General features: G+C 38.7%; 1 protein-coding gene across 1 annotated transcript in view; it reads right to left on the bottom strand.

Moving 5' to 3' along the window:
• ADAMTS16 (ADAM metallopeptidase with thrombospondin type 1 motif 16) overlaps positions 1-10,193 on the bottom strand; it is a 79,420-nt gene extending 69,227 nt beyond the window's left edge. Inside the window, exons 1-3 of the mRNA XM_029284177.1 lie at positions 10,134-10,193; positions 9,758-9,845; positions 1,443-1,768 (exon numbers count right to left, since the gene is read on the bottom strand). Coding sequence (XP_029140010.1) covers positions 1,443-1,768; positions 9,758-9,845; positions 10,134-10,193 — 474 coding nt within the window. The remainder of the gene's footprint in view (positions 1-1,442; positions 1,769-9,757; positions 9,846-10,133) is intronic.
• Between the last annotated feature and the right edge of the window lie 4,313 nt (positions 10,194-14,506).

Below are 14,506 nucleotides of genomic sequence, written 5' to 3' on the forward strand. Positions count from 1 at the left end.
CATATGTAGATTTGTTTGCTTTCCTGAACTCTAATTTCGACAGTCCCTCTGAGAATATTTATACTTGTGGTTGAGAGGATAGCTTATCTGTGAATCAATGATTGTAGATGTAAAAATGGGGCTAAATTAATTTTGCAAATGGAATGTTATATTTTACAAGCAATTAATCTTAACTGACAGTCATTAGTACAATTCATAGTAATTTAATATTTTGTATTGGCCCTGTCTTTTTTGGGAGCATGGATTCTGGCAAGTGTAAGTGTGTATATGGATAGCTCAATACAAGTATGTCACATGCACACATTAATTGGAGGAATAAAATCTCCAGGACTGGTCTCAGTGGGAGTTAATAACTCTAAATAACAAGTTATGAAAGCTAGACTGTTTACAGAACATTTCTGTTTATTTATGTTTTCTGGGTGGTCAAATATTTTTTATGAGAAATTATCTTAAATTCATGGTTCCCTAGTAAAACTGGAATAAGAACTTAACTCACTTGTCTTTTCCATAAAACAAATCAGTCACATCAGATGGCTAGCAACACACAAGGGCTAGGGTGGGAGACTGGGTAACAATAAGATGAAATGATTGATAAAACTGAGAACTTCTTTCAGTCTGCAAATCTTTGTTCTCCTTCCCACATAAGAAATTGTGAATGAGTGAATGAATGAATGAATGAATGAATGAATGAATGAATGAATGAATGAATGAACGAACGAATGGTGGTCTTATCACAAAGTATACTCTGATCTGAATCACCGCCAAATTCAATACTTTCCCTTTTTCTATTTCCTAGTATGGTATTCTACCTAATCAAACTGTCCTGCCCCCAATGCATTGGCATGGTTACCACAGGACCATTCTTCACAGGAAGACAGAGTTCTTCTGAACTAGTTCTCACATTGACAGTAAAAAGCAAGAAATGAACAAATCCGATTACCGCCAAAACATAGATGAAATGGAAATGAGCCAGCTTGCTCAGAAGGGGGCACCAAACAGTCCACCTGCTAGGATGGGCAAGGATAAAAAAAAACCTTCTACCTAAATGAAGGCTTGAAAATGAAGGCTTGAAACCCTTAAACATGGTTAATTTTCAATTACTTCTACAATTCTTGGATTTTTTTTTTACTTTTCAGGTGGGACGATGGTGAACTTATCTAAGTGGATCCAGTCTTGTTTCCAACTCTGAAAAGAAGATTTTCAGGGAGGATTCATTACTATTCCTGGTAAATGAAGATCTATTCAAAATATATTTGGATCATGTCATGATCCAAATTCTTCTTTGTCCAGTATACCCATAGCAGTTCTTAATTTATCACAAATGATTATATGTATGATTTGCTACTGAAATGCTCACAAATATTTTACTTATATAGAACATTTTCTTTCCAATTTGACTTTCACATACCTTAAATTGTAGCTTTTGTCACATCTCTACTTACCAAGCCTCCGCATGTTGAAAGTGCTACAGTTGAATTTTTGTGCAATCGCAAAATGCCTTGATAAAAACAAAAGTCTTCAGTTGGGAATGTCTGTACTGACTTGATTCTCCCCTTGCCCAGAGTTTGTACTGTAAATCCAGGTGCCACAAGAAAATTGGAGGTCTTAAGATCAAGTTGGAAGTCATGGCCAAATCCTTGGAGATGGAGATGTAATGAATCAGTTGATCTCCCTGAAGTTGATCGCTTCCTTCTTTCATGGTGTGCAATTGCATGGCTTATATAATCTCCATTTTGGTTTACTTCATATGCTGTCACAATGTCATATTCTGTAATCAGTCAAGGCATAGAATCAGATTGCAAATGGCAGGCCCAAATTGCAGGCACAGTTCCAAGTGTCTACAAATATAATTCAATTTGCAACTTAGCTCCTTAACTAAATTAAAACTAAATTAAAATTCCAGATAACTGTCAGTGATATATCCATGAAAAGGCAGTGATAATGAGATGTAAGGGCTAAAGAGGAAAGAGTGACTTGCTTAAGGATGTGAGGCCAACTTGAATTGAGAGGTCCATGCAGCTCTATCATTCAGCTGCAATCAGCAATCAATGCAGATTTTCAAGAAAAAAAAATCATTTGGAATGTACCTTATATTGAAATATAGAGGATAAAAATATTAAACCACAACAAATTAGTGTAAATACTGAAAGGCAATAGAATCCTGTGTTATATTACTTATATTGAAAAACATCCATCCCAAACTAGGAGATACTTAAAATGATTCATGTACTAACTTAGGTTTCAAAAGAACTGTGTGTGATATATTGAAAACTGTTTTTCACTGGGTGCATAGGGGTATCTTCAGGTTCACTATTTATTCATTCCATTTCATAAAGCGATAATTCTAATTCAGAACTCCCAGAATTATATTCTGATTTTCTAAAGGAGGCTGTTTGAACTTAACAGAGTCGTGCTATCTTGCTAATATCCAGTTTGAAATCAAGATCTGGAGATAGCAAGATTCTATGCAAATTGGAGGTTCAATATTCAAAGACAAAAAGATTTCATTAAACTTTTCTTGAGATTCACTTAGATGTGCAATCAGAAAATAGGCAATTACCTGCACTTGAGCCATTTTCAGCAGAATGGATGAACATTTTGGATGAAAAATAAAAAAAACTGAAACATTTTCTACCTTATGTTATACTGATTATATATAACATTTTATCTGAAAGAACATGAAAAAAATGTTGTATGGTTCAACCAAGTCACAGAATCACAGAATGATGGTGGAAGGGGTGGAAGAGAACTTCAGTCCAAACTTGTGCCCAGTTTAATCATGACTTAGTAATTCAAAGCAATTTATTGACTAGTCAAATGCCTCTTGATCCAAAGATTGAAGTAAATAAAGTGAGTGTAAATAAGTTTCTCAGATTACCAAATAGTTGCATTTTGCCAATTTCTGAGTCAGAGTTGCTGTTGTTCTATGCTCTAATTCTCCACTAGATGTCAGTAGTTATTTATTTTCCAACTTTTTCAAACAAAAAAGTTATTTTTTTTATAATTTCATAGAAACTCTTTAGGGTGTAAAATCTTAACAGTTTTCTTAATTTTCAGATTTACCCAAACTATAATGTTATTAATTTTATTTCAGTATATTTCTTTCCCCCCTTAGAAGTTAATTCACCACTTCTGTCTATGAAGGGGTGGGGATTTAGTCCCCTCCCTCACTTTCAAGGATTTCTTGCTTTGGGGATCTTTTCCAGGGAATCAGTTACAAAATAGAAGAGAGAAAATCAATATTCTCACCCAAGCATGCTGTTCACTATTGTTCTGGTTTGTGCTTTTGGACTTTGGCTGCTAGTAGCTTGGGCTAGACACTGATGTGCAGCTAGCCTTTCTTCTGTCAGGTTGGAGGGCTTCCCCCAGATTGAGCGGATCAACTGCCATCATTCCACAATCATCGGGGTGCCCCTTCTTTGTCACCTCTCTGGGGCGACTTTAGGGTCTCCTGGCAGGGTGAAATCAGTTGTGGGGTGCGGAGCCCCGTGATCCCTCAGCCATGTTGCTACAGGGCAGAACCAGAAGTCCTGCTAGCTCATTTTTAAGTGGGTGTCCAGATCCCTCTCACAGTTACTGCTATTGAGCCAGGTATCACCTATTCTGCACCTGTGCATTTAGTTTTTCTTGCCTAAGTGTAAAACTTACTTTTTTTTACCACTGGATTGCATTTTGGTGGAAAAGGCCTAATGTCCAAGTCTGTCAAGATCCTTCTGCATCTTGAGCCTATCTTCTAAAGTGTTGGCTACTCCCCAGCTTGGTGCTGTCTGCAAATTTGATGAGTTCTCTTTCTGTCCCCTCATCTAAATCATTTATGAAGGTGTTGAAGAGTATTAGGCCTATGACAGAATCTTGGGTACCCCATTGTATGCTTCCATGTAGATGTAGTTCCACTGAAGACTACACACTGAATGTTGTTTTTCAGCCAGTTAGGAATCCATCTGGTGGTGATGCTGTCTATCCCATATTTTTCTATCTTACCAAGAAGTTGGTCTACTATGTCAAATGCCTTACTAAAGTCAAAGTATACTATGTCCATAGCATTTCTCTGGTCCATTAATTTAGTCACTTTGTCAAACAATGAAATAAAAAATTGTTTGACATGATCTCTTTTTGACAAACCTATAATGGCTTCTGGTTATACCTTTGCTTGCTTCTAGGTATTTGTAGATCTGTTTCTTGATTATCTTTTCCAGGATCTTCCCAGGTATTGATGTCAGGTTGATTGGTCTGTAGTTTCCTGGGTCCATTCCCCCCCTCCTTTTTGAAGATGAACTTCTGGTAATTAGCCAGTGCTTCAAGATTTTGAAAGATATGGTTCAGTAATTCTGAGATCACATTTCCAGCTCCTTCAGAACTCTAGGATGTAATCCATCTGGTCCTGGTGATTTGAAATTGTCTAGAGTGGATAGGTGTTGCCTATTTTGACCTGCATTCATAATCTGTCTTTTATTGTACTGCTTTTTTTCTTTTTGTGTAAAGACGGATGCAAATAATGAATTAAGCAGTTCGGCTTTCTATGTGCTGCCTGTCACTTCTTGCCATCTCCTCACATTATTGGACTAATCATTTCTCTGACTTTTTCTTGTTTTTTACATTGAAAGAAACTTTTTTAAAAATATTTTGGACATCTATTGCAAATCTTAATTCATTCTGTGCCTTAGCTTTTCTGACTTCATCTTTGTAGATTTGGGCTATATGCTGATATTCTGTCTTAGTTACGCCACTCTCTTTCTACTTTTTATACTTGTCCTTTTTGTCTTTCAATTAATCAGAGAGTTCTTTATGTAACAATGCTGGTTTCCTCTGGGATCAGTTATTCTTCTTTTTTAGTATTGTGCTAGACTGGGCTTTTATAATCTCATTTTTCAAAGTTCCCCAGGCTTCTTGAGTCATTTTCCCCTTAAATATTACCATCCATGGAATCTTGCTCAAACTCTAAGTTTTTGAAATCAATTCTCTTAAAGTTTAAGACACTAGTCTGATTTTGTTCTATTGCTTGTGCCTGCATTACAGTATATTGAATTACAATATCAGATGATCACTCTCTCCCAAAGTTCCCATAACTTCAACCCCTTCTATCATTTCATCTCTGTTAGTGAGAATTAAGTCCAGTATAGCCAATCTTCTAGTTCCCTTCTTTATCTTTTGATAGACAAAGTTGTCTGTTAGGTTCGCCAGGAACCAATTTGATCTCCCGCTATGTGCAATTTGTCTCCCAGTTGATGTCAGGATAGTTAAAGTCCCCCATTGCTATTATAGTGTGCATCCTGCCTACCTTAGCTAACTGATTAGCACAAAGTTAATATATTTCCTTGGTTGGGTGGTCTGTAGTATACACCTATGACAATGTTATTCTCTTTTCCCTTTATATTAACACAAATTCACATTTAGCACCCTCTAGGGTACATTTCTTCTCCATTTGTATATAATAATAATAATAATAATAATAATAATAATAATAATAATAATAATAATAATAATAATAATAATAATAATAATAATAATAATAATAATAATAGTAATAGTAAAGTTGGAAGGGACCTTGAAGGTCATCTAGTCCAACCCCCTGCTCAGGCAGGAAACCCTATACCATTTCGAACAAATGGCTNTTCTTAAAAACTTCCAGTGTTGGAGCATTCACCGCTTCTGGAGGCAGGTTGTTCCACTGGTTAATTGTTCTCACTGTCAGGAAGTTTCTCCTTAGTTCTAGATTGCTTCTCTCCTTGATTAGTTTCCACCCGTTGCTTCTTGTCCTGCCTCCAGGCGCTTTGGAAAATAGCTTGACTCCCTCTTCTTTATGGCAACCCCCGAGATATTGGAACACTGCTATCATGTCCCCTCTCATCCTTCTCTTCATTAAACTAGACATACCCAATTCCAGCAGCCGTTCCTTATATGCTTTAGCCTCCAGTCCCCTAATCATCTTTGTTGCTCTTCTCTGTACTCTTTCCAAAGTCTCAACATCTTTTTTACATCGCGGTGACACCCTAGTAAATTATCACCCAAAGGTTATTGGACTGCAAACTTTTTTCACTGGTCTGCCTTTTACTCTTAACAGAGAGTTCATCCTTTTTTTCCAGAAACTCTTATAAAGCAGTGCCAAACTAGCAATTTTTTTCAGAGAAGAAATCAAGTATTCTTGCTTACTTGCTTTTCATGCCAAGCACACAGGAAAAGTAAAGATGCAGAAGACATTATCCTTTTATTGTCAGTTATGAAAGACATTTTCATTAATGTTTCTCTATCTCAGCAACTTTAAGATGAGTACATTTCTATACCCAACCCAGGCTGGGGAATTCTGGGAGTTAAAGTCCCACCTCTATTTTATATTTAACACAAATGCAAAACATATAGGTAGCCAAAAAAGAAAAAAAGAACTTTCCATCTTGGAGACTTTTCACATTAGGGATCCTTAGCAGAACACCAATTATTGCTATGTTGATGTAACATACTAATGCCATGATTCATGGTTCTGATCTTCCTTCCTGTCCTATATTTTTAAGACTGATGTCCTCAAGATGTGTTCATGTATTGTCTGCCCAGATGTACTCTCGCCAGGTAGGGGAATTTATGCCTACCATAATACTAGTAGGCACTGGGGTAGCTTAATAAAGAAGGATCAGATGGTTGGTGGTTCCCAAAACAGAAGGACAAGGGTGCCTGGGATTAAGCCAATTGGGTGCTTTGCCTTTGGCGAAAGCATTGGTAACTGTTTTGAAGGCAATGAATGAATGAATGAATGATGAACGAGTGAATGAATAAAATGAAATGAATGAATGAATGAATGAATTGAAATGAAGCAGGGTTTTCTGAAGACAGAATCACTCATATTCATTGATAATTAAATGGTACATGGATATGAATCACAGGGCAATGTCTTCCACTGTCACATAGCACTCATTTGAGCTTGTGGAGACTGAGAAGTGGCTAGGATCATCTGCAGCATGAATCAACATGTCTTTAGAGCCACATCCTACTGGCTCTTCAGGCATCTGGAAGGCATGCATGCCTGAATTCAAGAGATGATTTATGTTTTTTTTTGGGGGGGGGGGAAAGGATTTGATGTCTTCAGCCTTGAAAAAAGTGTGTTCTCAAAGAACCATATCTCGATATATGTTGTTTCCAATACCCCCTTTGGTGAATGTTGCTGAAAAAGTTGCAATGCCCTAATTATAGAGGAGCCTAGATGAAAATGATTGAGTTTCTGCCATGTTTCAGATCAGGGCAGAAAGGTATTGGTTACTCTTGTGCATACCAGAGTGTAACTTTGGACAGTCATACTCTCTCAGTCCAACCCATCTCATAGGGTTGTTATTGTGGGGAAAACACGAGGAGGAAAGAATATTAGGTATGTTTGCTGCCTTGACTTATTTATAAACAATAATAAAAGCAGGATAAAAATCAAACTAAACCAAACCAAATAAATAAAGTATACCAGGATCTCGATGGTGTGAGTATGACCCATTTGGTCCTGTTAGATCTCACAATGGCTTTTGTTATCATTGGCCATGCTATCTTGCTGGATTGCCTACTAGTGTTGGAGATGCTACCTTGTGGTGTTTCCATTTGAAGGGGAAAGCAGTTGAACTAGTGAGGGCTCTAATGTGGGTACTATAGACTTGGTATGCTTCCTACTGCATTTTAATATCCACATGAAACTATTGGGGAAGCTCTTCCACCAACTCTGGTTGAGGAATTATCAGTTTTGCTGATGATCTTCATTTGTGCATCATCTCCTCAAGGAAGGCTGTAGGAATTGTGACAGTCCTAATTCTGTCTAGAACTGTAAGGATCTGGATAGGAAGAAATAAACTCAGACCAAATCCGAAAAGATGCTGTAGCTGTTGATCCAGAGGCACCCCAGTTCACAACAATTCTATTGTTAGCTTTGGATGAGGTCATCCTTGAAGCAGGGAGGGGCTGCTGAGGTTTCCATTCCTGCATGAATAGGGTTCAAGAGGGGTAAGACACATAGGCCCCAAAGTAATCCTCTCTGTGGTTAGCCTCACACTCTTGAACTCTTTGCCTCTGGAGACTTGCTTACTCCTTCTTTATTGACCTTCCACAAACATAGTTCACAGAGTGGGTGAACTTTTTTTTTTAAAGCATCGTTTCATTGTCAGATGTAATGCATACTTATACTGTGAATTACTAGGGCTTTAACTGAGCAGGTCATGATAAAAATACAGTCAGATAACATTGGAGATATTATGAGCATTTATCAACAGATAAATGCTTTAGGTATTTACGCCAGTCAGAGAAGAAGGAGATTCCACTGTTCTCTGTCGACTTTAAAAATGACTTGTGAGAGGAAGACTGAACATCCCAACACTTTTTATACCAGAGAAGGAAGACACAGTTCTTCTCCTGCATATCAGTAGAAGAGGGGGCAAGCATCAGTCTCCCCTTTGGAAGCCACTAGGTTAATACTCCTTGGCACTTAAAGTGACCAGATGAGTAGTCAAAAATATTACTATTCATTAATATTAACACTCACTAGGTGTTACTTATATTTTTTTGTGTGTGTGTGTTTGTTATTTACTGTTATTTGGATAGTTTTACTGTTGGATTTAATTTGCTTGGCTGTTTTATGACTTTAATAAAAGCTGGATTTCCTGCTCTCCTGGTTGTGAGAAAAGGGTGCATGTGTTTGTGTTCTCACACAGGATAGCTGCTCACTTATTCTGAAATATTTGCAAGGCAAACAGAGCAAGTCACTGATTGGCTCTGATCTTTATTTAGGTTCCTATTGCTATGTGATAAGACCTCACTGAGAGCAACAGTTATTCATTAGCTTCAATTTGTGTGGGTGTTATTTCCTCATCCATTAAGTTATTATTGTTAGGTTTTAAGTTGCAGGGCAGCAATTCTAGACTGGAAGAAAGCCAGTAACAAATATATCAGTTTAATTTAAGAAAGTCATGTTCAATCCTTTGACACAGAGCAATGAAACACATCAAATATAACCCACATTTCACAATTATTACTGTGCCAAATATCAGCAGATAAATTCAATAATTCAGCCCTACTAATAAAACACAGAATTTGGCACCTATAAAAAGCAGCAAGATTTCTTAACAGCCCACTTATAAGCATTTTATTTGGAATTAGTCTCAAAATTCAATATCATTTACTCCCATGTGGGTTTACAACTGGATAAATTAGATTTAACAGGTTAATTGTTTGTGTTTTAAATATTTAAGCTTATTCTTATCTGAATCCCCACAGAATTAGACAGCCAACATTATGCAAGTTTAATTGACAGCTAGTTCCATTATTTTGGTGGGGCTAAATTCCAAGAAAGTGTACTTCCCTCAATGATTGTGGTAGAATATATTGCCAAACATGCTTAAGATTAAATAATGTAAACAACCCCAGTTTTACAGTTCTCCTAGCTCCGAAACAGAAGCTTTTGGACTGCTCATAGGATCACATTAATGTACAAAATCTCAGTTAACGTCTCTGAAAGTTCATACAACATAGTACAGCACATTAAAATTGCACTGTTTATAACCACACTACTAAACACTATGGAATTCACTTCCAAGTAAACATGCACTGCATTTATACTCTGGAGATGCTGTCAGTGAAAAGTTGGTGCATTTGCAGAGGATTGCAAAGGAAGTCAAAAGGTTGTTTTCAGGTATAACTCACTTTACATGCAGTATTGCTACCTTTGGCTACATAACTTGAGCATTTAGGAAATTAGTAAAATTCGGGTGCTTTACAAATATCCTGAGTTCTATTGACTTACCACTATTATCTGTGAAGTGCAGCAACTCTGAATGCAAAGAGGAAAACGGGAGATGTTGGCTCCCTTCAGCTGTTTGACCCACACATCCCTACGAAATTAAAAAAACAAAACAAAACAAGAAACCAAGCAAATTTGAAAGAGAGGCAGAGAGCAACAATCTTTTCCCCTACCCTCAATATTTTGCAAAGAAAGGTTCAGGGAATGCAACAAACAAACAACTTTTAACATTGTTTCAGAAAACATCCCTGAAAGATTCGCGTTGACGTCATTAATGCGGCGGTAAGGGAACCGGGTCGGGTTAGGGTGAGAAAAGAAAAAACCCACACACAAAACGGGAGGCAACGGCTTCAGCCTTAGTTGCTCTGGGCGAACGTACCTTAACCTGTATTTCAAAGAAAAGCCAAAACCACAGCCCCGCTAAGCTGTTTGAAGGCATCCTCCCGAGAAGTGATGAATTGTAAGCAGTGGGTAAAACCGGACGGAGGGAGGCTGACTCCTGATTTGGAAAGGGGAGTGGAGCCCTCTTCCAGGGTGGCAAAGACCTGCATCTGCGGGGGGCTGTGCAGAGAGGCAGCCTAAAGCGACTTTATGACAGCAATGAACAGATCTCTCTCCCGGCGGCGGCGGCGGCTCCGTGGCGAGGAGAACGCCCAGTGGCTGTTAAAGGGTGCCTGACCAAAAGTGGTGGGGCTGCTGCTGCTGCTGCTGGTAGTGGTGACGGCAGCGGGCGTGGAAGGTTGGAGGCTCCTTGGCGCGCCAGGTGTATCTCTCCAGCCCGTCGCCCCATGCGAGCTTCTGCGAGGACCTCCGCTGGCGGCACGGATGAGGGTAACCAGCCGGCTCCCGTTGAATGACAGTCAGCTCGGCCCCGCCCCTCCCGCACCTGCCGCTGCTGCGAAGAACCGGCGCGCTCGGATGGAGAGGTGGGAGGTGGGCGGGGCTTTGCTCTCGCCGTCCGCCTAGCTCGCCTTTGTCCTGCTGAGCCAAAGAGGCGGGCAGGTATGGGAAAAGGCGGACGGGAGAGGAGTTTCGGGACCCCGGGGCTCGCTACACTCTTCAGCCCTGCAAGTGCTTTTTCGAGCAGGTGCAGAGGGCATACTGTATGTCTTCTGTCCTTTAGAAAGGACTGGTATCCACCTGAACCAGAAAAAAAAAGATGGCAGATTCATACATTTGAACTCTACCATTCCTGAATGCAAATGTATATAAGATATGGAGTGCGGGGAGGGAATAAACTTTTTAAAAAGTTACCCTGGTTAAAAATATTAATAAAAAACTAAAAGGGAAGAAAACAAGCCAGGGTGAAGTAATTCTTTTCTATTTGAAGGGAGGTCCTTGCACTTGGTTTTAATTGACCAGAAGTGTTTGGAAGAGCTTCCATCTCTTGAAACTTTTTAAAATCTCATCTTAGTCCATTGATAAGATAAAGTCCCAGTCACTAAGAGTTGGGCAGCATACAGGTTTAATTACTATCAATAATTGAGCTCAATTTCCTTCTGGTGATTTCAGGTATGGCCTCATTCTGGCAGCCATTTTAATGTGCTTCCTTCCCATTTGTAAAGGAGCACTAAAATATGCCAGTATAATTTGCTCTGTCCTGACAGTTAAACTCTAATTTGCTTGACAGTGACATCTGTGTATGTGTGAAAATGAGTAAGATGGCAGAAGTGGCATCATGATGCATGCCCCAGCCTTTCTATATATGCACTGAAGTTGCATGCATGTTCAAAGGGGCATCACAACGCTGTCTGCTATCTAATGCTCCACATCCCGTAAGCCACTGTTCCCTCAGAAACAAGGCAGTAGAATGCTGTAACATCCAGGTGGGCCATTAAGAAAATCATTTGCTGGATTTCCCGCCAGTAGGGAAAAGATCTGTCGGTCTTCCTACCTAACATGTAGAGGTGCTAGTGTAAAATATGAGTTTTGACAGAAGTCTAGAGTCATGGGTCTCTCCTGCTTTGCCAAGAAACCTCTGCTCATCCACAAATTAAGAGCTGCAGTACACATTCTTTTTCTGTTATCTGCAGATTACCTTTCTTGCTTGCTATCTCTCTCTTGATCTTGGTTTTCTTCTTGCTCTGTGTTGATGATTCTCTTGCACTCTTCTCATTGGCTTGTTCTTGTTCATTCTCTAAAATATGGCTGATAGGTGGACTCTTAATAGGCGCCGGAGGGTAGACTCCCTGCTACTTCTGCCATCTCCCTAGCTCCATCATTGTAATTTGTCATTTCCACCACTTCTGCTGCCAGAATAGCACCACTCACTTTACAAAGAAAGGATTTTGAAAAGTGGTAAGGTTTGGATTATTCTAGGTTCATATGTGCAGCCTATAACCAGTAAGCTGTTTCAAGAAGTGTTTAACAATTGGGAAGAGATGATTTTGCCCAGGAAAAAAATAGTTCTTTCTTTCCAAAGATTAAACCCCACAGGCTGGGCCTGAAAAGTGTGAGTATCTGTGCTGCAGTTGAAATCAGCCACCGAAGCTGGGCAGATCCCAGTCCATGACTGCATCATCACCATGGCCACAACCAAAGCATTGAAAATTGAGCATATAGCAAAGCATGTTTCTGGATAGAAAATGCCACTTTGACATTTGATCAGCTTCTCATAGAATTAGGCAGGGGGTGCAGCTGTGGGCTGGATATGAGACAAGGACTACATCATGAACACATGTCCTTAAAGAATGGTTAGCAACACACGTTTGTGTCATAGTGAGGGCATATGTGGACAAGCCATTTTCAATCAGCAAAGATTTGTTAAGTGTTGCCATTCTCTCCGGCCATTGGGACTTATTTATTTGAAGAGATAGTTCTAAAAATGGCCCGAAGTTATAGACATCTCTATATATCAAAATTATTTCAATACATGCTCACATTGAAATGATCATTGTTTCTTTAATAGAGGATGTAGAGATCCTTGTCTGCATGCAGACAGGGACTCTGCAACTAGAAGTAGACTAGAGTAACAAAATAAAAGAGAGAGAGAATCTTTCTGTGAATTTATGCTTCTTCCTACAACCAGACACTGGGAAATATTGACAACAAATATTTCTGCCTTCCTCCCAGTTTATTCATGAAGAAGTCTCTATCAATGACTATGGAGGGCCTTCTGTAAATCTGAACTCTCCAGATTTGGAAATTACCTTTCTCATGTGCTTGCAGTGCATTGGGATAAATAGGAGAAATGATATAATAAAGTGCATTAAACTACTTGGAAAGGAATGTACCAATGCTTTGCAATGGGATTTTGGGGGAGGGGTCAATCTGATTTAGTATGAGCTAGATCAGACATGTCAAACTCACGACGTCACGTGACCTCACGCAACGTATTGGAGCTTTTTTGCCAGTGCCGGCAATGGGGTGGGCGCGGCTCCAGTATGATGAAACCAGCCCGCGGGCCAGCAATTTGACACCCCTGAGCTAGATATAAGAAGTTATTATAATGGCAGCTGGAAATGGATTGTGTCGAACTGTTCCACTTGACATATCCCACTTCAAAGCCCTGAGTGAGGCTTATTTCCAAATGCACATTAAAGAATCAGTGTAACACCTTCAACATTTGCTGCAGTGAATGGTGGTATGTCTTTGGGCCTTTTTTGCCTCCTGCTTTATTTTTCTTTCAAAAATAAGTTTTTGAGGATTTCAAAAAAATTGTTGTTCATCCACCTATTACTTCTCTAGACAATAGTAAAAAATGTTTAGATATAAAATAATCCTTGATGCTAACCTGCTATATACTATGAAACTCCCTGTTTACTAGCTGACTAAACCAAAAACATGAGAATAAAAAAATTGGCACACTATAATGCATGACATAGTTTTCAATGCTGTGACAAATTACATTACTTGGCTGCTTGTAGGAGTGAGAGCTCACCCAGAAGAGGGAGCTGGGGACTGAACAGACCATATAGTTGACTCAGCATTAGAATTGCTCTTCAGTTGTCTCTCTTTCCCAAACTCACACTAAAGCATTAAACTCCTATTTATGCTTACAGCTATGGAACAATTTATATTCTCTGTGCCTTCAGTGGAGGAAACAGAAGATGCAAACTGAAGTAATCCAAATGGTCATATAACATCTAACTGATTGGGAACCGCCCAGAATTGGTTAGAAGATGGGCGGTTATATAAATGTTTTAACTAACTAACTAAATAAACTCTAAGACTGGAAACCAAATGAAAACCAGGAAAACATTATCCTTCCCTGGATTACATGACAACTCTTCTACTGAAATTTGCACCAAATTTGAGGTTGGAGAGTTTGGCAAGTTTAATAAAACTAGTTAATGATATCTAGTGATATTCAGAAAGTAAATGTTTAGTGAAAATTAATATTTCAAACTATATTACCCTAATAAAAGGGGTCTACATGATGAATGAAAGTACCATGAGTTTGTGAGGAAGAATAAACATGGTGAAAATGAATGTGGTTTCAAAATTAATACATTATTCTGAAAACTGTACCTATGTTGGTTTTCCTTAAATATTTTAAGTAAATTGATAATCTATTGATAAGATGTTAATTTCTTGATTTTAAAGTGTATCATTGCACAAGGCTGTTAACTTCAATAACTTATTAGAATGAAAATGTTATTAAATATATACTATTGTGGGTTTAACTTGAGAATTACATTTGATATCGTTGAAATGCTGGCAAGTGCTTGGCTCCAATGTTAATAAGAATTCCAGAGATATTCCAGGCCTCAAGACAGTTTGACATATTTGGGCTTTATTGGAAAACAAATT

This window comes from Protobothrops mucrosquamatus, unplaced genomic scaffold (genome assembly GCF_001527695.2).
Source record: "Protobothrops mucrosquamatus isolate PMUCROS unplaced genomic scaffold, P.Mucros_1.0 scaffold406, whole genome shotgun sequence".
Classification (NCBI taxonomy): Eukaryota; Metazoa; Chordata; class Lepidosauria; order Squamata; family Viperidae; genus Protobothrops; species Protobothrops mucrosquamatus.